Below are 23,996 nucleotides of genomic sequence, written 5' to 3'. Positions count from 1 at the left end.
GTCACGCTCACAGCAATTAGCAGCATGACTGCTACATTTGTACAACAGTAAAAAAGGCTGAAAACCCGAGAGGGATGATAATCAGGTACTTTAACCCAGCACACTGCTGCTCCCAGCCCTGGGTTTAATGTTCTGCTGAAACAGGAGCGTCACTTCCAAGAGACTGCAGAGGCACCAACAAACGTTTGCCGTTACAGCCATGAGTAAGGTGCTTCCATAATGTCCTCCGAGGAAGCAGAGTTTGCACACCAAGCACTGAGACACCTGAATGATGTTGCTACTACCAGGGTGCACATAATGCAGTACAGCAGAAAGAGTACTGGGATATTAAAAGAATTAACGATAGGATTATGTCAAAGTGTTTCCACTTGGAATCTCTCCAGAGGTTCAACCATTTGTTAAAATCTGATGAACATTTCCATTGGGCTGAATGATCACATCAGTGGGGTGCTGTATCATTTTTACAATGGCCATAACTATGTAGAATAGGAAATATTACTAGTAATTGAACAGAATTTTAAGATAACGTATCACTATAAAAATACAACAGGAATAGGGAGATTTTTGCACTTATTTCTACTTATCCTTGCATTTATATTTTAAGGTAAGCCTTTTAAAGTATCAGGAAGAAGGAAGATTACCTCTATCAGTATCCTACCTGTCAACAGGATAATTGTTCTTTTCTTGAAACTATTTAATATTTTAATAGCTTATTAGATTAAAATGTAATTGTTGACAGGTGATTATTATAATTTATTGGTTGTACCAGCTTAATAGTATAACTGGGATAGTTATCATAGTCTAAAGATACCGTAAATGTTCACATTTTATAAATCACATTTTACTATTTGAAAGTTCTTTTTTAAGAGTGAAGTAGAAGTAGCCCAAGACAAAGACAACCAATGATGCTGAATTCCCAAAGAAGGTCAGCAGGAGCCAGCGTCTGAACTGCCACTCGTGCCTTTCGGCGAACTGCCAAGTCATCGACAACGTGAGCACAAGACAGCCACTGCGCTACTCTTCCCCTATGATTTTGTGCAAATTCATACTTGTTATTTTACTGAGCTACCTGTCGCCAGGGATGGAGAGCTTTAAATGCTGCCCAAGACGTTTCCACATGCTGCAGACTGAGGGGCAGCTCAAAGCGACCAGTAGCCCTCTCTACACTTTACAAGGTTTAACTTCAACTGAATCTCCTGCATCTAGTGCAAGCATCCCAAAAATATTCCTAAAACCAGGGGAGAGGGCAGCCTACTACCACAAGGGCGAGGGTTACATTCTCTGCCTACAACAACAATTTTGGAGCACAACCTGGTCCCTTGGCAGACACCTGGGAGACAGTCACAGGGCAGTGAAAACAAGGCTCTATTCCAGGAAGGCATTTGGTGCTATCTATTTCTTACATCCATTTCACTGACCTTTCCTATGGGATGGCACTGCTATGCCTATGTGAACAGCTCAGAAGGACTTGGAAGTGCCTGGATAGGAGATGATCTCCCCCAATAACTACGCCCCACTGCCAGCTACTAAGCAAATTACAGCAGTTAGCTATTGCCATAAAGGAAGTAACATTTATTCTCAAAATTCTCCATTAGAGGATGTTTCAGAGAACAAAACAGAGCCAGGCTTAAGCTTCCTACGAATGAAAAGTTTACTTGGCATTTGGCTAAACTCCTGGCATGAAAGCATGGTTTGCTGAAGGACTGTGCTGCTGACAAGAGATCTTGGAATGCAACTAAAGAGCTCCTGCTTTGACAAGCCCTGGGTCCTCAGCACACCGGGAAATCTCACTCTGACACATACCTTACACCAGCTGCTCATGGCTTAGTCTGAAGGTACTAAAGGACAGCAGTCGGCTGCGAGGCGTTTATGCAAGCCACCACAATGCAAGCCCCCTGCACGGGTTGTCTAGGACCACTACCACCATCACCGTGCCCCCAAACCACATCCTTATTTGCTGCTGTCACCATTTTCTTTTTTCCCTAGTCGCTTTGATGGTGGCAACTGATTCATTCAGGCGGGTTGTACATATTGGAATCTAACTTGTTACTCAAGTACATTATTCTTATTTTTGTAACAACAAAGATATTGATAAATCCTTTGGAGGAAGCTGCCCAGCTTCTGTGGCTGTTCCAATGGAGTAGATAGGATATATGGAGGTGTAGCAGGACAGTTTTTCATAAGATTGCACAATATTTTTCTGGTTTTGGATTTCTAAAATATCCAAACTTCAAGAAGTTCTTAATGCTTTTCTTCTCTGATCCACATCTCTGTCAGATGTGGCAGAGAACTAAAAGCCTACAAAGGCTTATAGGTGAGCTAAAAACACTCTTTGCATTTGTTGTTTTAAGGGGCAAGCATCATGTAAAAGATTGTTTTAAATAAGAAATGTATCCTGCTGGTGACCCTACAATTTACTTCACACAGTATTCTTGGAGGAAGAGCTCACCTGCAGATGGCTGGAAAGCATTCCTGAAGACCCTTTTTCTTAACTAAAGATCCTTCAAGGCAATACATGATGATGTCCATAACCTTGGAAACAAAAGTTAAAATCATTTGACATACTGTATTTTATGTCTATTATTTCATAATAGAAGTTCTAACACGCAAAAATAGAGAATTTCTGTGCCTGATTGCATCTTTAATACCCAACTTTAAAATGCAATTGGGATAAAACAAACAATAACTGTCTTGCATATGATAGAGTTTACAACAGCAATGGTACTGGCAACTGGAACCATTCAGAGTACCTGTAAACAGTTCTAAACCAACAAACTACTGGTAAACATAAGTATCGGTGCTCTTTAAGTAGCTCTGGTGTGAAAAAGGCCTCTGGGCATCAGTATCAAAGTTAAAAATCTGATACATCATCTGTACCATTCTTCAACAATATTTGTCAGCATCAACAAATGCAACAGATAAAAACATCCATGTGATCTCCCAGCACGTCCAAGTACCAGTGCAGTGAGCACACCCGTACCTCCAGCAAATTCTCTTGCTTGGGTTTTTTTCCAAAACAATGCAATTTAATGAAATTTAAATGCAATTTTGAAGTTCAAAAAATGAGCTGGGTGGTATAAAACAAATCCTCTTCACACACACAAAGGTTATGGTCCATGCAGAAAGAAATCCTACGATTTGACTCCAGGCCAACACATTATTCACTGTTACATCAAACCCACAAGCAGATATGGCAGAACAGCCTTACCTCCACAAGAAGGTCCACAACATCAGTAGGCATCTTCTCAATAAGTATCTCAATGACTCTCAAGATCTCTCCTTTAGCCCGAGCAAGAGTGGTGGTGTGAATATTCTGCTGAGACTGCGTGTTCGCTGCGAGGGCAGTGTGTCTGTGCACCTACCAAAGAGCAGGGTTACAGGTGGAGACTCGCATTCTTTAAATATTCTCCATCTGTGCTTACTGTTATACGCATGTGTTACATGAAGAAAGCCTGTACTGCAGAATGCTTTGCTTTACTTTGAGACCTATGGATTGTTTCTCCCTCCCCCGTTACTCATCATCAGTAGAGCCACTAATGGTTATCCTTGATGTAGCTTTTAAACAAGGGCTTACCTGCTTTGAGTAATTCTTAATCTCATAAAACTAAAGGTCAAGATAAGGAAATGCCTGGGTCTCGATTACATAATTTCCACATACTTGTACATCTTTCTTTCGGTATTAGATGGCTGCTTTATAACAAGCTTTTTTTGGCCGGCCACTGATCATCACCCATCCTATTGCTTTAGCTCAGCCAAAGCTCCAGGCTGCATCTGGGTTCACTCAGGTGACTCTCAGACAGACCGTGCCCAGCCTACACTAACCTCACAGCAGCGTCCCTTCCTCCTCACCCTCCAAACCCCATGGCTAAGTTCCACTCTGTCTTAAACCATACTTAATGGGGTCATGCCTGCATTGCCTAAAGCAAGCAGGAATTTATATAAACTTCCAATAGCAATGTGTAACTGGGATACAACAAATTATGACAGACAAAACTCAACGGATTCGGTTAAATATCGCTCCTGTCATAAATTATGGGTGATTTGGATATCTGCAAGAATACAAATATTACACTTGCTGTTTCCCTTTTTGGGAGGAAGGGAGGGACATGTTGTTTTCTATCTCTGTTCACAAGCTGGAAGTCTCAAAGCTCGGAGGAAAAGCTGCTGCAGCCGAGCTGAGTGGCCCTGCTCACCTCCTTGGCGATGGTGGTGATGAAGGCGGGTGGTCTGGCGGTGGCGATGAGGGAGAGAGCGTGCCGCGCCGAGCGGGCAGAGTCGGCGGCTGGACTCAGGGGCAGCCCCATTGTGATGCTAAACGGGCACCAGACAAAGAGAGGAGAAAGAAAAGGAGCATTAGAAATATAGAGTGAAAAGATTAGAAACAGCTTATAATGTCAGTTCAAGGTCAATGGGAGCACTCAAACAGTTAGAATATAATGGACTTCCAACAATGAGCAGTGATTAGGAGTCAGGGTGTTCTATCATCAAATACAAAATCGAATAATTAACCATGAAGATTGAAAACAGTATGTGCATCTGTCCAAAGTGTTAAAAAGGCCTTGTTAACAAATTATCTGTATGTGCTGAATACATATCACCCAACTGAGGACAAGGCAAACACAGAATGTCTTCCCAAGAATTTATGGTTTATTCTTCTACAACATTTTAAATGCAGGCTGAAAAAATACCCTGTTCATAGTAATTCTCCTTAATTCAGCTAAGTACTGGTTATAGGAGAGAAAAGCAAGAAGCTTCTTGAAGAACTAAAACCGCCAAATCTATTCGGTTTGATTTTCTTTACTGCATGACTCAGTTGCAGCAGCATGATGCGATGACAGACAGACCCATACCGTATGTTTTCTAATTACTGAAATTATTCCAAACCTCTTTAGAATCTCTAACGCTGAGGTTTTAACTGCAGTTCTTCAAATAACAGTAAGGGATTAACCGGCATCTGAATTTCCCATACACAATGCTTTTATTTGCTATGACAAGATAAATGCAAGAAACAATAAAGTAGTAAGTACCCAATAAGTACACTAAGCAAAAATAAAATCTGGTATTTGGTAACTGAGAGCATATGTACCTGACAAAGACAACACATAGGCTAATTTTTGTCTGAAAGCTTCCTTTCTTGAAATTGTACTATTTTAATTATCACTGTTGTATATGTCACAGCAGAGCCCAGTTTTGTTAGGCTAGTTGTACCTTATCCAGCAATTCTACAAATCCTTCCTGCGGTCCCACCCATGGGCCACCCAAAGCATTCCCAGGCCATGGCCCCAGAGCATAGGTACCTCTGCAGGCTATCAACTTTGTGCTTTTAGTAAATCAAGCTAACACATACAGGTGTATCTGATGCGTGTCTAAATACAAGAGTACAGAATTCAGCAATGAGGGTTATACAGATTAGGGAAGAGCAGCGTTGTGGCAAGGCAGTATTTCAGCGCTGGTTTTGATGCACTGCAGGCACACAGGTCTCTCTGGGTGAGGACATTTCAGCAGGGGAAAACAGCAGCAGTGCAGGGGGAAGAAATGGTGGGGAAAGAGCTATGGGGAAATCAGGGATGAATGTGCTCCGAGATGGAATCGGGCTTTTACAGAAGGGGAGGGAACACCTGGGAACCAGTGTGTGTTGGGATTAACGTGAAACATTTGACCTACCTCACAAAGGAAGCTTTCTCTTACATGACTATTGCAGCACAGAAAGACAGTCCACAAACCAGTTTGCCAGCTCTAAAACATTTTAAAGTCTTCCCATAACATACAGTCTGATCAATCCTGCTGCTCTGACCACACTCCCACCAAGCAGTAGCCCTAGAAGTTTGTGGGGTGTTTTGTTTAGTTTTTTTCTTTTTTAAGTAAAGAAAAGACAAAACAAAAGAAAGCTAATTTCTTTTGCTCATTCCTGGTATCAGTCCACCATCTGAATATGTGGCAATTCTCCATGGATTTTACTAAGTCATGAAAAATAGTGTTTGAGAATGCACTGAAAGCCCTCCTCCGCTATCCTTTCTCTTTGTTATTTTACTTAAGAGATTAAGTAACCAAGAAAAAAAAAGCATTAACCTGTAAACAACATATATAGGTTTACTCTTTTTCTGTGGAAACAAAGTACTTCTCTGCATACGACCATGGGCAGCAATCGCCATTTCTGAGGCTCAGAGAGGGAGTGGATCCTCCCACGCTGCACACGAAGATCGCAGCTCCCAAACACATGCAAGTGAACAGCGCTAACCGGCCAACACAGAGGGATCAAGTTTTAAAGCTGTTCTGACACCTTAGCTGGTTATATTAAAAGTAGATGTGAATGCTAAACGTTCATAAAAATGAAGCTTTCTGTTAAAGCAACTATGTCATTCGAGTGCATGTTAACAATACAAGATAGTTTTATTACATGAAAAGAGATGGTATCTGCAGCTTTCACTGCTATCAGTGTGATTTCAGATGGTTTAATACTTTGACAGATGCACAGGAGATAAAAATACTTTCAAAAAAATGAGTACTAGTCCAGTGAAACAACCTTATCTAGAATCTACAGTTTCAGAAGAACACCATGCATTTCTAAATGCCGAGGATGGCCCAGTTGGGTAAATTATGGCTCATTACAATGCACAGTACAGTGACAACAGAGCACCAGAAAGCTATTAGCAGCTCTGCACCAACAGCAACCATAACCAGGCATCTCATTCTGCAGCCTTTACACATCTGCGCAGTCCTGCCGCTGCCAGAGGATTACTCGTTTAAGTAAGGGCTGCCACTGCCAGCTCTCCCACTGCATTCATTTTACACATTTGATGCTATTAGAATGGCCAAATGGGAACACACTGCTCCAGATCCCTAGACTGCCTACACTAGTTCAGATGCTGCTGGCCAGAGATTCAGCTCTGTCCACTTCGCTCAGCATACCTGGGAGGCAAAGGGCCAAAAGATCTCTCTTTTTACTCCTCCGGACGTACTGGGCTGTTTGGCTTAGCCCTTACTTAACACCTGAGAGGATCCTCAATACTTCTTTAAACCAGAAAGCTGCCAGCAACCTCTATAGCAGGCAAGCCACAGAAAATAAAAGCGGAGTCACGGAGAACTGTAAAATCATTCCACATTTCTATCCCTTTAGCATCTTTGTGTGCTTCCAAACTGGTAGAAACTGGTTTATCAGGGTCAACAAAGTTCATTCTGCTCTGAAAGCAAGAAGGTGGACACAGCCTGCTCTGAAAATAAATGAGGGAAAGGAGAAACTGAAACAACCCCAAAGGTGTGGAAACCACAATACACGTCTTGTATTCCAGGTGCACCCCCACCCCTCCCACACTATACAGCATCAGTGTTTCTATCACGCCATGCCACAAAGCCCACGTGAAGTCCAAACCCATAGGAACTTGGCATGGCAAGCAAAAGCATCCGTTCACTCATTCAAACTCCAAAAATATTTGGGTTAATCTGTCTATTCACCTTGTGACATTAACATTTGAGAGCTTCTCTTCTTTTGGGCTAAACCAGAAAAATTACTTATCTTCAACGGAAGTTATTCTGATGTTTCCTATCCCAGATCTTACAACGACATTATTTGGACATGAGATGGGAGGAAATACATATTTTCAGAGCCAGGAGGGAGAGTAGAAAAGGTGTCGTGTCCCCTCCCCCCCGCAACACTTCAACAAGAGACCACATGTGCAAATGTGAGAGAAAATAAGCGTGACATGGCAATTCCTCAGATGCAATGAAAATCTCCTCTTGGGCACTATTTGAAGGGGTTCTTCCTCCCCTGGCTCTTCTACTGATTTTTTTGGTAAAGAGTAACAGAAGTTTACGAACCCACCTAGCTTATTGCAAAGTCTATTCATGATTTTGCAGAGGATTTAGGTAGCATATGGTAACTGAACAGTTAGCTTACTTATTTAATTCTTCCAGTTTGAGAGAGAGGTGTCTATAGAAGACAACACACTCTCTTGATTTCTTTTTTAAGTGTCTTTAAAAATAATTCTATATGCAATATCTAATTTAATATTGTGAAAGCTTACAAACTGAATACTTTGCAACAAAGAACTTCAGGGTGGTTAAAGCATTCTCTGTCAAATCAACTATTTTTCCAGAGCAACAACTAGATGAGGCATGGATCAATCACCATTTTACAGACCTGAATTCACATAAATACAAACCAAAGTTTATTATAATTTTCCTTCCCATTCCTCAACATCATTGTAGGCATTAAAACTACTGCATTTGAAAATGAATAAAGCCTCTGCAACAGTAAAGGTGCCCCCATTGGCCTTTTACTTGTAAAACCACGTTTGAATATAACAAAAAATCCTGTACGGATGTTACAGACAAAGTGATGAACCAGGAAGAAGGTGGTATCAGAGTCAGGCTTTCAGAGGGGCTCATTATCTCCCAAAAGCATCACACCCCCAGCGCCTCAGTACTTTTTTTCTCTAAAAGAGCTTCGTGTTTCTGCCAGCAGTATTTTTCCTTACAGGATGCTTGGTAAAGCGTGCATTTTCCTGAAAAGCAACAGGCTTTTTGTTAATTCATTAGCATGGCTCAGCAGTGGTAGTATGTGGGCAGAGATTAACCCCCTCCTGGGGCTGGGCCAGCTGCTCTGCACGTCCTTTTCCAGAGGAAAGCCCTGCGACACTGGACAGGCACACTGCACCAAATCCCACAACAAAACCAAAGCAGATGCAAAACTAACGTACAGAGAGAAACGCTGGCTTTCACACCCAGACTTCTATTCTTGTACCGATGAGTTTTAGGACTCCTGTACGTCCAGCAAGAGTCGGCAGCATGTGTTGTCCCTCTTGTCCTCATCCTGCCCCCTGACTTCCCACTGCACCATAAGCAGACATTTGAGGAATCGTTTCTGTACACATAACAGACAACATGGATGCAGCTTGTCCTGCAACGCATGCCTTTAACACCAGAGATGATATTCTACCTGCAAATGACAGTAAAAAACTTGGATTTATTACTGTATTTATTTGTGCTTTTGAGCTCATTTCTAGAAGGCTGATTCTCAGTGGCCAGTATCCTGCATCATCAGGGAGTGATGCACTTTCTTTTCCCAAATCCATCACCAACTCCCCCCACACCAGTAATCTGAACATCTTGACTATTTTGGGAACCAGTATGCTATCTGAAAAATGTTTTCAATGAAATACAGACTTTTTTAATAGATGACTTTATATGTTTAGCACAAGTTATCACAACTGCAGAGTAATGTTTATGTACTACACTATCTACAAAAAATAAGGAAGATGCATTTAAAAAGCTGATTCTTAAAACAAGTGGAAAACAATGAGCTACCTGGGAAGAGCTGTAGGTAACACCTAAGAAAAAGGTAGACAGAAAAGGTTTCACTGACAATGAACAGAAATCGTAGCAATTGGATCTCTACATTTCTTGACTTACATAAAGCAATGCCAGATGAAAACTTCATGGGACTAAGAATGTGAAATTTCAGCACAAAAGGTAATGATGGTGATTAATATCTTTTTGCTAGCTGGATTCAAAGAAGGAAGCTGAGCACTGACCCAGCTGGTTGCACAGCGATCCGAGAGGGAACTCACAAAGGACGTGATTCCACAGGGATCTTTTGAAGGGTGTAGAGATGGGGCCATCTCGCCTTTCAGGGAAAGCTGCTATTCTGCAAAATGGATGGGCATTAAGCCCCTTTTCTCTCCTCTGGCTGGAGACTTCGCTTTGATGCTCCGAGGTCAGCGGAAGGGGAAAAAGGGAAGATGGGTACATCCCACCTCATTTAACAGAAACCTCTACGTCAATACACCTCAAAACCACTCTTGTTTATATGGGCAGCCTTGAAGTGAAGGCTGAAACAACAGGAGGAACCAAACTCCCTCCGCAGCATAAAGCCAGCAAGTGTGGTACGCTCCTCTTCCTCCTCCTCCTCTTCCTCCGCCTCCATGAGAGGCTGCAGGTGCCAATGGACCACTGACCTTCCTGTGGTACAGCTGCGGCTCATCTACGCGGAGCTCCAGCCTCCTGGAATCCAAGCTCTAAACCAGAACCGGCACGGACAAAAATCCCTGCCATTTCCAGGTTTCAATCATTTCTGTAGTGGCAGCATGCGGTAGCTTGCCACATCACCTTTAGGACCAAGTACCCAGCTCACATTTCTCCTTTAAATGCCTCAATTTCAGCAGTTGTTTAGGCAATGTTCTTAAAATGTTCCACTGTACTTGAAAACTAGGGATGGCCCTACTATATATCCTATGGCTCCACAGATAGAATCTGTAAGAAAATAAAAGTATAGTAAAGCTTTCCACTAAACACAATCAAAACTAAAGAGATTTAGCCTAAGTATTTTAGTACACACACATATATAAAAACATATGGATCGATTAGAATGCAATTTGCTAATTTTGGTATATTATATCATAATCTATATCAAACTGTAGCTGTAATTCAAAGAGCAAAAATAACGGACAGCAATGATCCCTACCATCATCCATGCCAAGAAATCAAAGCCTAATAAATGCTAGAAAAATACTCTTAATCCTCACAACTGAGCAGTTTCATTCGGCGTGGCAGGCTAGCACGGTATAACCTTTGGGGACTAGGATGAACTGGGAGAGTGGAGGAGTTATAAATACCAGAGTTTTGGTTAACAGCTTATATTTATTTAATTCAGAAGGGAAAAAAAGAAAAACACTGCTATTTTTTTTGGTCAATAAATGTGAAGTGATTTTTTTTTTTTAAAGCAGAAGCTTGACATAAAAGCTCTTTCATGAAACGTTCTTAACATCGGGGAGAGAAGCCAGGCAGCTGTGCACTGTTATTGTGTACACGGTAAATCAGGCACAAAAAGGGGCAGCTCAGCAGGGCACCGGGAGGGTAAGATGCACACTTAACCCCCTGCACACATTGTTGCTCTATTTCTTTCTATCTTCGTCTGTCTGCAGCCGGTACTGTATCTGTCATGAATGTAACAGGCCATTTTCAATCTAAATCTTGTTATGGATTAATAAGCAAACACTTTCTCGCTTATTATGCAATTTATCATGATGAAAATTGCATTGGGCTCCTCAAGGCTACATGCTGATACATTCATTTATTCAGTGCTCTGTGGATAGAGAGCCATACTAATCTTTATGACAGCTAAGGATGTAATCGCAAGATGAAAATGACTTTCTGAAGAACTGTGTTCGCTTGGCTTCTGTAAGTCTACATTTACATACAATAGGGCTTAGGAGATTCTCTGGGAAGGTAAAACATTCTGGTTTCTTTTGTCACACTACAAGAAACAATTGAAGTTCAATCAAGTAACAATATTAAGCCAGTTTGTACATATTTCTCCATCAACACCCCCCTAAACACACAGCAATCCTTCATTCTTCACATCTTGAGGAAATTAAAACTCTTATATAAAATGGGTAATACCTGCCCTAGTATAATGTAAAAGAAAGTCAGAAACACTAACACCTCCACAGATGGATGATGAAATGCATACATGATACTAAGACAACCCTGATCAGTTCCTTATTGCATGTAGCATTTAAAATGTGTGTGTTTACAAACATTTGTAAACACATTTGTAATGTAAAATTCATTCACAATAGAGCAGTTTTCAGAACTGTAAGATTTGAAAATGAATTCTAAGGTTAAATGCTACAGGCGTGTAAATGCTCACGTGTTAAATGTTACTGCTACAAGCAAAAGAAATTCTTGACTAAAATAGAAAAGTAACTAAAAATATAAATACATAGCTTAAACACCTGACTTATTTCCAATTAGAAGGATATTCTACAGTTCCATATAGTGAGACATAAAAGAAAAGTGTTTGCTGTGATTTAGCAAACAATAGCCTTAGAATAAAACGGAAAGCTGGCTAATTGTTTAAGGATTTTTTTTTCATACCTAAAGTAATGTTATTACTGCAATGCTGTCAAGAAGAACATCTGTAAGCTAAGCAAACCTCCTCCTTCTGCTAAGCACACTGTTTTACATGTACATGAATATTCACCTGACCGCTGAAGGCCTACTGCAGTTTTAAAATACTTTTAAAGTACTGCAGACATTTCCTCGTCTTTTAATGTAAAACTCTCTTCTCCCACATGCTTCAGGATATACCCAGAAAGCTTGACAGACATTAGCAATGCCATCAAGCAAAATATTACCTGCTGAAAAATGAACCTTTGCATTTTATGAAAGGAAATACAGTGAAATTAATACCTAAATAATCAATTATGATGACCTCGGCAATTTCAGACACTATTTTTCTTTTTTTCCCCCAAGCAAAAACCTCGCAAAGAAAACGTCACAGAACAGTCAGCCATCTTCCTTTAGGAATAAAATTGTTTCCCCACTAACGAACGGTTTATCAATTACTGAGTGGCTTACAGTTTAACTCTTAAGGAACACTACAAATTAAGATATTACGTAGAAAGCATTTCGTAAATTAAAAATTAAGCACAAAATACATTCAAAAAACCTAGAGAATATTCATGCAGTGCTTGGGATGCCAGACATAGAAAGCACTAAAACTGCACTTGGTGCAGATTAGGAAAGCTCTGCTGAAACAAACAGCACCATCGCGATTCACACCAGCTGAAGGTTTTGTTTATATTCTGCATGGAAACACGCCCCATCAGCACAGATTCAAAATGCAGGACTGCGAATGCGCTAACAGCCTATGCATTTAAGAACATAAACTTGCTTAACAACAAAAACATGCTGAGGTTTTATTTATGACTTCTGTATTTTTGTGATGAAAATCATTATTAAATTTAAATATTTTTAGTAACAGTTGTTTTCCAAGGGGATATCTGCAGAACTTTAATACTACAGTATTAATTCATACTGACAACCAAATAAATACGAAATTTGTATTTGCCCAAGGCAATCCTCCATCTAGAGCAGGAGCTACATGTTTTGTATGTCCTAACTGGGGACTGATTTGTTCCTATGCAAGAGCCGTGTACCTACAAATGAAAATTTTGCCTCAGTGGCACTAATGTATATCCACTTATATTTTCCAAGGTTTTCCATTAAAACCAGGAAGCTTGAAATAGATTTCAAAGCCAATTACATAAAGCATAGTATCATTGTTTTATTTCATATAAACAGCCTACTGTGGTTGCTTCTTATAGTGACTTTTTGTTTTTTTCTTTATATACACATAGAAATCAAAGCCTCTCTTTTTGCATGTTTAATTGGTTTGCTTTTTTTAATAAAAACTAAATACAGAAAAAATTGTTCAGATAGAGGTTCAGAATAAATTTCAGACAAGATGATCAATTTCACAACAAACAATAATAAAAATAAGGACTCTATTGCAAAACCCTTTCCTGTGCAAATAGTCCTGTTGTCATTAATCAGGTTAATGGTGTGAGTAAGGACTGTTCATGTGAGAATCGGGGCCCCAGTTGAAATTTATTACATTTAGTCCTCGGATCATAAAATTCATGGCTACTCAACAAAAATGCTACTCATGTCCTGCAAAGTTACATGCATTAAATAAATCCCAAGCGCTAATATTCCGGAATCCCATTATCTTAACACAAATGTATTAGAAAAAACCAAGACACTACCTTTATTACACAAGTCATCTTAATGACTTCACTTACACATTTAGCCATAATTATTTGATTTAGCCATAATTATTCGATGGCGTGATTGATAGTACATGACACCGTCAAGTGTAACAACTTGTGTACACACCTGTGTATACGTAACCAGAAGTTATACAATTATAGTAACTGTTAACAAGTGGAACAAATAGGCACTTATAGTTCCATGCACACACACACAAAAATTATAAACAGTATCACATTTTTGCTGTGCATTTTATGTCAAAGTATCAGACTTCCTTATTAAATTTGTGCCTCCCCCCCCCCCCAATACTTAATTGAAAGATTTTATTTCAAGGAGGTTAGAACAGAGGTACAAGACAGCACACCATATAAATCTTGATTTAGGATGCTTTAATAAGTTGTTCCCCGACCCTAGAGACAGGCTGTGGTCTACTGAGTTCATGATTTCTTAGCAATCCTTAAATCTACGAGTTACCTTGATGCTATTAACAGTGATGCTGTTGATAAAATAACCACCTTTTCGAAAACGTACTTTACGAAACAATTCAAATCTCGATGCGATGGCTTGTAAAACCATGGGAAAAAAAAAATAATCCACGTACTCAGACACACTGGTGGAAAATACCTTCTGAAAATACCATTTTTACAGTTAAGAAAGGGTAAAAAAAAAATATATATATTATGTTAAAGACAGACAGACATATTTTAGATATAAAAAAAATGTTTTAACTTGCTTCTTTTCTCAAAATTACTAGCAATGCAACCAGAAGATTAATGCTGTGTAGCCTTGGGCAATGCCTACCAAGTGTTTGGTGTCTCCTAGTTTTAGATGGGGTGACCCACAGCGCCAAGAGAAGCCAGCACCGCAGTGCTACTGCACACAAGCGACTGGATCTCTCCCGACGTGGTTTAACTTTCTCCTTTCTGAGATCGCCTACCAGAGCCGCCTGAGACTGCAAACCGAGCCAGACTAAAGCAGATTTGAAATTGTAATTTAGATGGTACTGGTTCAAAAGCAAAACTTGAAACAAGGAGTTATTCCTTGGTCCCACCTTCTTGCCAAGTACCACAGCTGTGGGGATTTGAACCGACTGCTGCAAAACCTAGATCCACAGGTCAGAAAGAATGCAGGTAAGTATTTGTAAGTGAATAAATGAGATACCTACTTCGCAAGCTGTTTCTCCGCGTCAGCGCAGAGCTCCAGAAGGCCCATCAGCACGGCAGAGACATCCATGTAGGGCTCCCAGACGGTAAAGCCACGGCCGATGAGGTCGATGGCGGTTCTGCGGATGGTGCTGTGTGCGGGCAGCTTGGGGCTGGGTGGCTGCAGCAGCAGAAACGTCAGCGCCTTGCCTGCCGTGCAGAGCGGGAGAGAATGGGACAATGAAAAGAGAGCCGCAGAATTGGTTTTGCCTTGTTTCCAAATACTTGCCGTTGGGAAACATGTAGTAAGGAGACCTGCTTGTAAGTCACCATATTAAAGCTTTATCTCACCAAGAAAGCGCAGAAGCTTACAACTGCAGGCTCTTCCCAAAGTCAGCGAAAAAGAGAAAGACGTGTGGGTATCAGTTATGTGAATTAACTGTAGGGTACGTGATGCCCAGAGACTCCCTGGGCCATGGATTTCATATGGAATCCAGGATGGCAACCACAGCAGTCCTCAAATGCGGACTCTAACTACGCTCCGAAAGGCAGCGGATACTAGCATAGACTGTCTCAGATAAATGGTATCCACGCTCCCTGACATCACTTTTAGCTCAACAAAAAGCAGAAGGCAAGGAGGCTGTTCTGCTACGCACAAGCACAGGACGGATTAGAAGTGCGCACCCTGTTAGCAATGCTGCAACCCTGCCAGTTGCTGCCTACGCGAATTTTAAAACTTTCTCAATAGCAACGATGGCCAGTTTGTTACTGAAATGCATCAGACTACACGGCACAGTGAGCTTAATCAAACTGGCCAATATTGCCAGTGTGGAGTCTTAAATGTAGTATTTTCACTACAAAAGAAATAGTACTAAATGTATTTTTTTGGAAAAAATATAAGAAGTCTACATGCCTACATATTTCTGCCCAGAAATTGTGCAAAAAAGAAGTCAGAATAGATCAAAACAGAAATGATAAGAAAAAATCCTCCCTTCAACAGACAGTTGCTAAGAAACCCCTGAAAATCTGTAATAACATTAACATAGGTAATAAAGTTTTCAGAAAAAAAGGCACATCATTTTGAAAGGATGTCTAAGAAAAACTAGCTTAAAAGATTAAACTCGGGAAAATATCAGTTAAAACAAACCATGTTAAGATTACAGTTTCTCATCAGTATCTCGGCTACAGGTAGAAGCAGATCATGCTAGATGTGCTTAACTGAGTGAGAAACAGCAAAAATAAGTCACCGAAGTCTCCAAAACAACCGCTCGTTTCCAAACATGCCGTGCGCCTGCCCGTGCAGGGCCTCGGAGGAGGTGGCACCACCAGCTCCGTTCTTTAATTAAAATCCTGTGCTCACCATGATGCCTTCACCTCAGCAATCGGCAGAGATGACCTGTAATTCAAGTGAACCACGCAGTGACTAGCGCCGCAAGAGTGACGGCTGTCTCGCTGCTCAGTACAGGGTGCCGGCGAGGCACCCTACCGCAGCCAAAGGCAGCTGGCCGGGGCTGGGGGCTCTGCCCCGAAAGGTGCCCGCTCCACCGGGAGCCCACCCGCAGCATCGCCTCCCTTCCCGAGGGCTGCACGCCCGACTCGTGTGTTTTACTACGACTGCCTCACGGTGCTGGTGTCCATCCTCACTAACTCACCCTCCCTCCTCCCCACAATGCCTTTTTCTCTTTTAGAGAGAAATATAGCTTCAGGGGGTGGGGGGCGAGAGAGAGAAACGATGTCCCAAACAACTTCAACACACCTGAACTCTGATCCAGGTTCTGCATATTGAGGAAACTTGATTAATAATGTCATTTAATAGACTGTTTTTTAACAAAAATAATTACATCTATAAAACTGTGTAGGAGGGCTAAAACAAGCAAGTCTTCCAGATAAAGATAATTTATCATTAGCTCTACATAATTATTTGTTAGCTCTTAATAATGTTCACTTGGCTTGCTATTATGATAAAGATGACCTATTGATTGTAACAGGTTTTTCTTTAGTTTTCAGAACCATCCTCTACAAGTTGCTCGTTTTGTTTATTAAATAAACCACCTGTCATTTTAAGCACTCAGAAAAGCTGACAAACACCTTCTAGTCCATTCACTCTAGGCCCTTATACGTGTGTAACAAAAGAACTGCACGTTTCTTCTTGAAGTGTATAGCAGTCCATGAAGCTCTAGTTTGTGTGAATTTTACGTCTCAAATATAAGAACCTTATTAAAAAGTGTGACTACTCAAACGTTACTACAATGAAATATGCCTACCTTTTTCACAGGAATCCTCCTAGCATTGCTCCTGCTGACACCTACCTTGCGTAAATTGAGCTAAGGAAAAAGATGAACTAAACAAAAGTCATTCTGCTGCCCGTTTCTCAGCCTGGACATCTTTGTTTAAGCTTTGACTTGGCTTAAATGAACGAATTAATATTGACAAAAACATCAACTAAGCTAATGAGTTGTTAGTTAAGGCAATAAACATGTCACATTAGAGTCAGCGCAGTAAAGAGGTAATTAGCCCTGGAAAAGCTCTGCTGATTGGGGCTGCGGAGATCCTTTGCTCTTAACCTTTGAGTCCATTATGCGGAGCAGGACCGGGAGCAGCCACGCTAATGTGCATCCCCGGGACCCGCAGCCTCACCCGCGCAGCCCAGGGCAGGTCCCTGCTCGTGCCTGGCGCTGATTCGGCATCTTTTAGCAAACCGACACACTCGCGCTACCATCAGACGGGCAAGATGATACCTATTTAAAGGCATTCGGCTATCACGGTGATGTGACAGAAAAGATCCTACCAAAGCGGAATGCAGCTTGTGACTGCACTTCAGCGTGCTCCTCCTGCTATTCAATGCATACTAAATTACTATAAGCAGAGAGCTGTGTCCTTCTTGCTGGAAGTCTAACTAACATCATAGTCTTTAAACAAAACAGAAAAAAATCTGCCCTAGCAAAAAGTAAGTTTTGATGATTTACATGTACTTTCTGTTATAAAAAGTCATTAAGAAACAAACTTAGCAGAAACATAGCTCAGGAAATTACATTCCTATATAAATTTGTATTAAAATAGAATTTTGTTCCAGGTGTTTTAATTTGCATTGATACCCATATGTCACAAGCATATGGAAATAAAAAAAGCCATACAGGAAGTAATCCAGAGCACAGAAGGCAGTGATTTTGTCCCTGGACAGAACTGACTACCTCGTCAGTACCAGGGAGTTATCAGGACTACCAAAAACAGACTGGATTTTTCTCAACCAGTAGAGAAGGATAAAATTTTGTACACAAGTACTGAAGTGCTTTCAACATTCAGGATAGAGATAGCCAATCTGCCAGTTCTCTGAAACTAGTTCTATATGTCCTCGCAGGAAACACCCTATGTGACAGCACACAGATACCCCCACAAAAAGCTAGAACTAGCAAACAATGGCGTAGTTAAAAATCTTGCTACTTTTTCACGTTTACTTGAACACTAAAATAAAGGTTTGAGTCTTTGCTCTTCATGTCACTTTTATTAACGAAAATATGACATGAATACTAAAGCTTAGCAGTTATCTTCAATGCATATAGCCCCCTGTATTTCTAAAACGTCTTCCCTTGCTGAATCTCAAGAGCTTTGACCATATTACATCAGTCAGCATTGTTATCCCCATTTTGCCGATAGATTTAAAAAAATTAAATAATTTGCACAGGAAAAATCAATAGCGCAGGCATGAACGAGACACTGATAACTCTGATTCCCATTCTCATAATTTGCCACAAGATCAAGTTCCAGCTAAATAAAAATGATGAACTCCAAGAATATGATTTAACTTGCTTTGCATCTTTTTCTTATTTTCTATTAAAAAAAAAAAAGTGAAGAATCATAGCTCTGACTTTTTTTTTTTTCAGTCTGCCCTCTCTCCCTGTGTCCGTCAGCACAGTGTTCTTTTACAAGACATGAAACCAAATTGTGACCCTTTCTGGATGACTTTTTCCTGATTTGACGTATACGTGTGTGAAACGTCCAGAGAAAGATAGAAATATAAATTTGGATAGCTGGGTTAAAAATCCATATCCCTTAATCCCTTCCTACTTCTAGTGCAGTGAATTTTTATTACATATCTTCTCTCATCTTTCAGACAGGTATAAAACCAGAGGCTATATTTAGGCCTAACTTACAAATTAACTAGTCAAATTATTTGAAGAATTTTTTCTAAAGACGTAATGATGAAAAGATTTTTTTTTTTTCAATCACACTCAGTGTCAAATTTCTTAATTTTTACAGAAGTCGTTTTCAGCATTTTTTTTTTGACCTTTAATGTCATTCTGACACTTAAACATTTTCAACTGAACTTATGCTAGGAGATACTTCCTTTTTGCTGATGACCTCTCCAAGTCATTTAAGTACCATTCTTGCAACAGGTGCAATGCCTGCAACTTCTAAGGTAATTTCAGAATTTACATGGATGTGTAGTTTTTAAATTTCTTTTCAAAAGTACGGTCGTCGAGTATATCAAGAAGCTAAGTAGTTATTGTGCGTCACAGTAACGAGACTGCATTTTAGTCAAAGCGAAAACCAATTTCGAATTACGTTTAGAGTTGCTCCTGCATAAAAGGAGAAAAGCAAAGGGGCTGAAAAGAAACGATCCCCAATTGACACACGTCAGAGCAAGTGACACCACTAAAATCCCGCAGAATCCCCCAGCAGGCGAGCCGCAGCGCTGGGGCAGCTGTGCTGTCATTGTGCACCGCGTTACCAGCCAAGGGGATGCCCGGCTAGGGAAGGCAGAGACATCACCTCAGAAAGCCTGGGTTGCTGTGCAGCCATTTTGTTCTGCAGATCAGACAAGACAGCTGCCAGGTTTCTATCTGCGGCTCGCGCTCACGCGAGGACTGTCGGATCGCGTTGCCGCTTGGTCACTTCGCGCCGTTTCATTCACTGCGCAACTATTCAAAATTAATTCTGAATATTCCCGACGCGGTCAGATTTTCCAGGGGCGGCGCAGGCTGCCCTTACCTGCTGGCTGCCGAGAACAATAGGACATTCACTGCGCAGGCAATCGATAGCCCCCACCCGCTCCTCCCAGCCACTGCAAAGGGAGAGAAACAATTCCCGCTTGCGGGGCTCGTCGCTCGGCACGCAGCCGCTGTAGGTTTGGCTTTGCTCTTCTGAGGGCTCGGGGACAGCCCCTTCTATCACAAATACTCAAGAAGTAATACAGTTTTGAAAAATCTCTAGAGAAAGGTAGTCCCTGCTTACTTTGTCAGTAAATTTGAATTGTTGCTTGAGGCTCCCACTAGCTGAAAAAAGAGCAAAAGTTTGGATTAGCAAAAATGTCCATTTAAAATGACATTTACGACTTGCTGTAAGTCTTCTTTTGTATTTACATCGAAAAGGTGAATGTTTCTAAGTGTACCAATGCTAAAGGATGGGTAACGGGAGCACAGCAGAGGTGACGATGCAGCACGTGCCAGCAGGATGCCAAGAGACCCGGCTCTGCCATCCCTCCCCTGCCGCGGCTGCTTGCCGGCCGCCAGCCTGCACGGGGAAGCAAAGTTTGTCCTGAAATTTATAACAACCTCAGGATTTTGAAAATTAAAAGCTTCCTAATTGAATGTGTTTCTGCAGCACATATATAACTTGATGCTTTATTGAACAGTTGAGATTTCATTGTTTAACAATAAAAGAAAAAAAAAAAAAAAGGTTTTTTTGCCTCATACCTGATCAGAAAGGAAGTGTCCTCATCTACTCTGAAGACTTAAAAACATCAGAAATGTTATTTAAGATTAAGGGGAACATTTCCTCCATGTTAATTATCTATGTAAATTCTGGAAATTTAACAGAGCTTTAACAGGTCAGAACAACTAATCCTAGATACAGTAAATTCCCAGCATTTCTATTAAATGGCGTAAAATCTATTGCTTTTTACATTAAGTGAACAGACAGCAAAGAATATTTGTAAGTGGGGCCAGATGAACGCTGCCCCTAAGCTGTTTTAAAATTAGGTAAGATTTTGCATAATTTGTTAGGAAGGGAGACAAAGGAAAAAGAAGAAAGCGTTTGTAATAGCTGGTTTCCCAGTCTTTTCTGTCTAACTCTGGCCTAGTTAAACTGACCTAACAACACCATTTTTCTTCCTCTCAAAATCTGCAGTAGGGGAATCAAATGTGAAAGCAAGATCAATTCTGTTCCAAGACAGTAAATGAGTTTTAGATCAGACTTGTTTCAATTTATGGAGAGAACCCAACTATGCTGGCTTAAATGCATTCTTCCTCTAACTATGAGATTGTATTACGGTGCTATAGAAAGAGTAAACTATCATTATTTTAGTCCAAAATTTGTTTATAATCTAGGGGGAAGGAGAAAGCCAATACGACTCGGGTCATAACTGTGCATTAAACTTTGTATTTTCATTCCTGTTAATTGTATAATTCCATTAAACCATGCTATTTATTTTAATCTAAATTATGTAATGTTTTCTCAATAAAGCTATTTCCATAAAAATGATCATCATTTCATAGGAAGTAGCTGTTTTTTCCATCACAGTGCTGACCAAACTATATGTCGATCTCAGAAGTTTTCTCCTATTACACATAATTGTAAGAAATTTTCTTAAGCAGTTTCAACAACTCGTGACCTACATGGCAGTGGAAGACGCACAATATCAACAAAGTCAGTCAAGTCAATGCAACAACTTGCGAGACTCAGGGGTCACAACTTAACCTTCTCTATAGCACCGGTGCCTGATACATAAAACATATCCATACCAACAATGATGTGTATTTTATTCTCAACTGCTGCAAAGCTACATGAGCAATACAAAACCTCAGGGCACTCCAGCTATTTGAAGTTGCTCCTTTCTCCCCAGGCTCTGTCACCCCAAAGGTGCCTGTCCCCTCAATTTTGGTAGCACACCTATAGCTGGGTCTGCGTTGCAGCTGATGTCACCGTCCTTACGCTCTTTACAGGGCAACCCTGTAACTGATTCAACCAGGTTTATCTTTGGAGAAAATAAAACCCAAGTTACCAGGCATTACCGGAGCAAGGGGTTATGTTTGTGTGTACTTGAGTACTTCTGAAGATGAAATCAAAGCTCTCCAAAGGCAGGACATATGGTAAAAATGGCTCCTTTTCTTTTCGGGTATTGCCACACATTTTGAATTACAACCCATTCAAGCCGTCAGTTGAAACAAAGACTCTAGCAATAACATCTCTTATGCTAAACTGGTAACTACAGCAACAGAAAGATAACCACACAAGCAGCGATTAGTTTTCCAACACACAGATCTCCGAACCAGCTTACTACAGTGTCAGCCCAGGGCCGGCGCTGATGGATTGCTTCCCTGGCAGCAGCTAGCTGCGTTAGACAGTTTGGAATTGTACTCCTGGACAATGTGCTATCGTCTTTACTCTGCGGAGGACACAAGGATTAGCTGAAGGAGTGACTGAAGGAGTTGGGTCTCTTCGCTCTGGAAAAGAGAAGGCTCAGGGGGACCTCATCACAGTGCTCCAGTACTTAAAGGGCAGCTGCAAAGAGGACAGAGGGTCTCCTTTCACAAGGAGCCATACAGAGAAGACAAGGGGCAATGGGTACAAGTTCGTATTCACAGAAGAGTTTTTTTTACAATGAGAACAATCATTCACTGGAACAACCTCCCCAGGGACATGGTGGAGTCCCCATCACTGAAGGTTTTCAAGATGCAGTTGGGCAGGGTGTTAGATAGTCTCATCTCAGCTTCCTCTCCCACAAAAGGTTGAACAAGACGATATTTCGAGGTCCCTTCCAACCTGGGCTATTCTGCGATTCTGTGATTTTTACTGCTGTTCTCCATAGCAATTTATTCCAACCAGCTGCAGACCACCATCTCAGAGATGACCCCCAACATGATACTCAAGTAATACACATTTGAGTTGATTACATGCTCCTATGCTATGACACTTCACAAGGATTAATGCAAATGCTTACAAAACAAAATTAAAGAAATCTGAAGTTAACAAGGGATGTATATATTTAAACAAGTTTTTGTTGTTGTTTGGGGTTTTTTTAATACACTGAAAGTGCTATGTAGAGCCAGTTGCACAATGACACAACTCTGTTGCCTACATGGAAAGAGGCACACATACAATGAAAAGTTGGAAAATAACACTGATACAGTATATCTAATATAAAAGACTTCAAAATTTATGGTCACACAGATGCCCTCACATACATGTAAGGATAGGACGTGCCATTTTGGATTAGATGAAAGACTGCTCATCCAATCTTATCACTGTGAGCCACTGATACAGTATCTATTAAAAAAGTTCCTGCTGTAGACAAGCAGATAGGGAAACTGCCCCCAAACCCCCAGGCTCCCACTGCCTAACTGTCAGCAGGCTGGACTGCATTAAGGGTTAACCCTTCAACATACCCTGTTTACTGCAGTTTTCACTACTCCTTGTTATTCCATGAATGCTTAACCCTGCTTACATCTTCAAGCAACGAGTTCCCCAGGCCAGACTAATGTGCTTGGTGCTGGAGCAGCACAGTGAGCCTGGGGGAAGAGACAGAGAAGTAGAAAGGGGAGCCCTGGCAGCACCCCAAAGTGACTATGTTTCTAATGTTTACATGGCTCTGGCAGCAGCAGCATCATCGTTGAGATCAGAGCCCTCCTGCTCGACTGCAATCTGACAACACAGCTGGTACTTCTCTGAAGAACAAGGGCAACAAAAAGACAACTACGATTTTCACACGTTTCTTACTCAGCAAATCCCACCTTCTTCCCAATGAACGCAAAAGCTCCCAGCAAAGACTATTAATTAGAAAAAAGGTCAAGTGAGACTCCAAAACAACTAGGAGAAATAATTTCCAATAATTATAATCCTAAGCATTAATCAACCCATCCATTGTAAATCCAAATCCCTGCTAGCTGCCTCAAAAGCAGTATTATGCCAATTATTTTTGTATGCTGTCTCCCACATTTCTCCTTCCTAAAATGAGTAAGTCTAATGTCTCACAGATGTTTTCCTGGGTTTGCGATTATTCTTATCACACGTATCTGTGAGATGGCAAAACTGATTCCTCTCCTGTTCTTTTAAGGTAAGGATGCTTGGCTTGGCATCTGCAACCTTAATGAAGGAATAATGTTAATTTGTGTGATGAATTAAATTAGTTTCTGAGTTTCTCTTCATCTCACTCATTACAAAGGCAAGCACAGGCTGATTTATTGACTTGTCACAGCTTAGGAAACAGCAGTTCATAAAAAAGTTATTCTGAAGCATTTTTTTTAAAACATTCAAACTATTGATTGACAATGTTCGGACACTATTTTCTTAGATACAGACACTGAA

At 40.8% G+C, this 23,996-nt stretch overlaps 1 protein-coding gene across 6 annotated transcripts in view; it reads right to left on the bottom strand.

Annotated features, from left to right (window-relative positions):
* The window catches only part of WDR7 (WD repeat domain 7), a 150,522-nt gene that overhangs the window by 36,390 nt on the left and 90,136 nt on the right, over positions 1–23,996 (bottom strand). For all 6 annotated transcript variants that reach the window (XM_049795818.1, XM_049795817.1, XM_049795820.1 and 3 more), the window contains 4 exons: positions 14,717–14,903; positions 4,194–4,311; positions 3,209–3,358; positions 2,450–2,532 (listed from right to left, as the gene is read on the bottom strand). In XM_049795818.1, coding sequence (XP_049651775.1) covers positions 2,450–2,532; positions 3,209–3,358; positions 4,194–4,311; positions 14,717–14,903 — 538 coding nt within the window. The remainder of the gene's footprint in view (positions 1–2,449; positions 2,533–3,208; positions 3,359–4,193; positions 4,312–14,716; positions 14,904–23,996) is intronic.

The sequence above is a fragment of the Accipiter gentilis genome, chromosome Z (assembly GCF_929443795.1).
Source record: "Accipiter gentilis chromosome Z, bAccGen1.1, whole genome shotgun sequence".
In the NCBI taxonomy this organism is placed as follows: domain Eukaryota; kingdom Metazoa; phylum Chordata; class Aves; order Accipitriformes; family Accipitridae; genus Astur; species Astur gentilis.
Note: the sequence above shows the minus strand (reverse complement) of the source record. Positions and strands in the feature narration are given on the sequence as shown.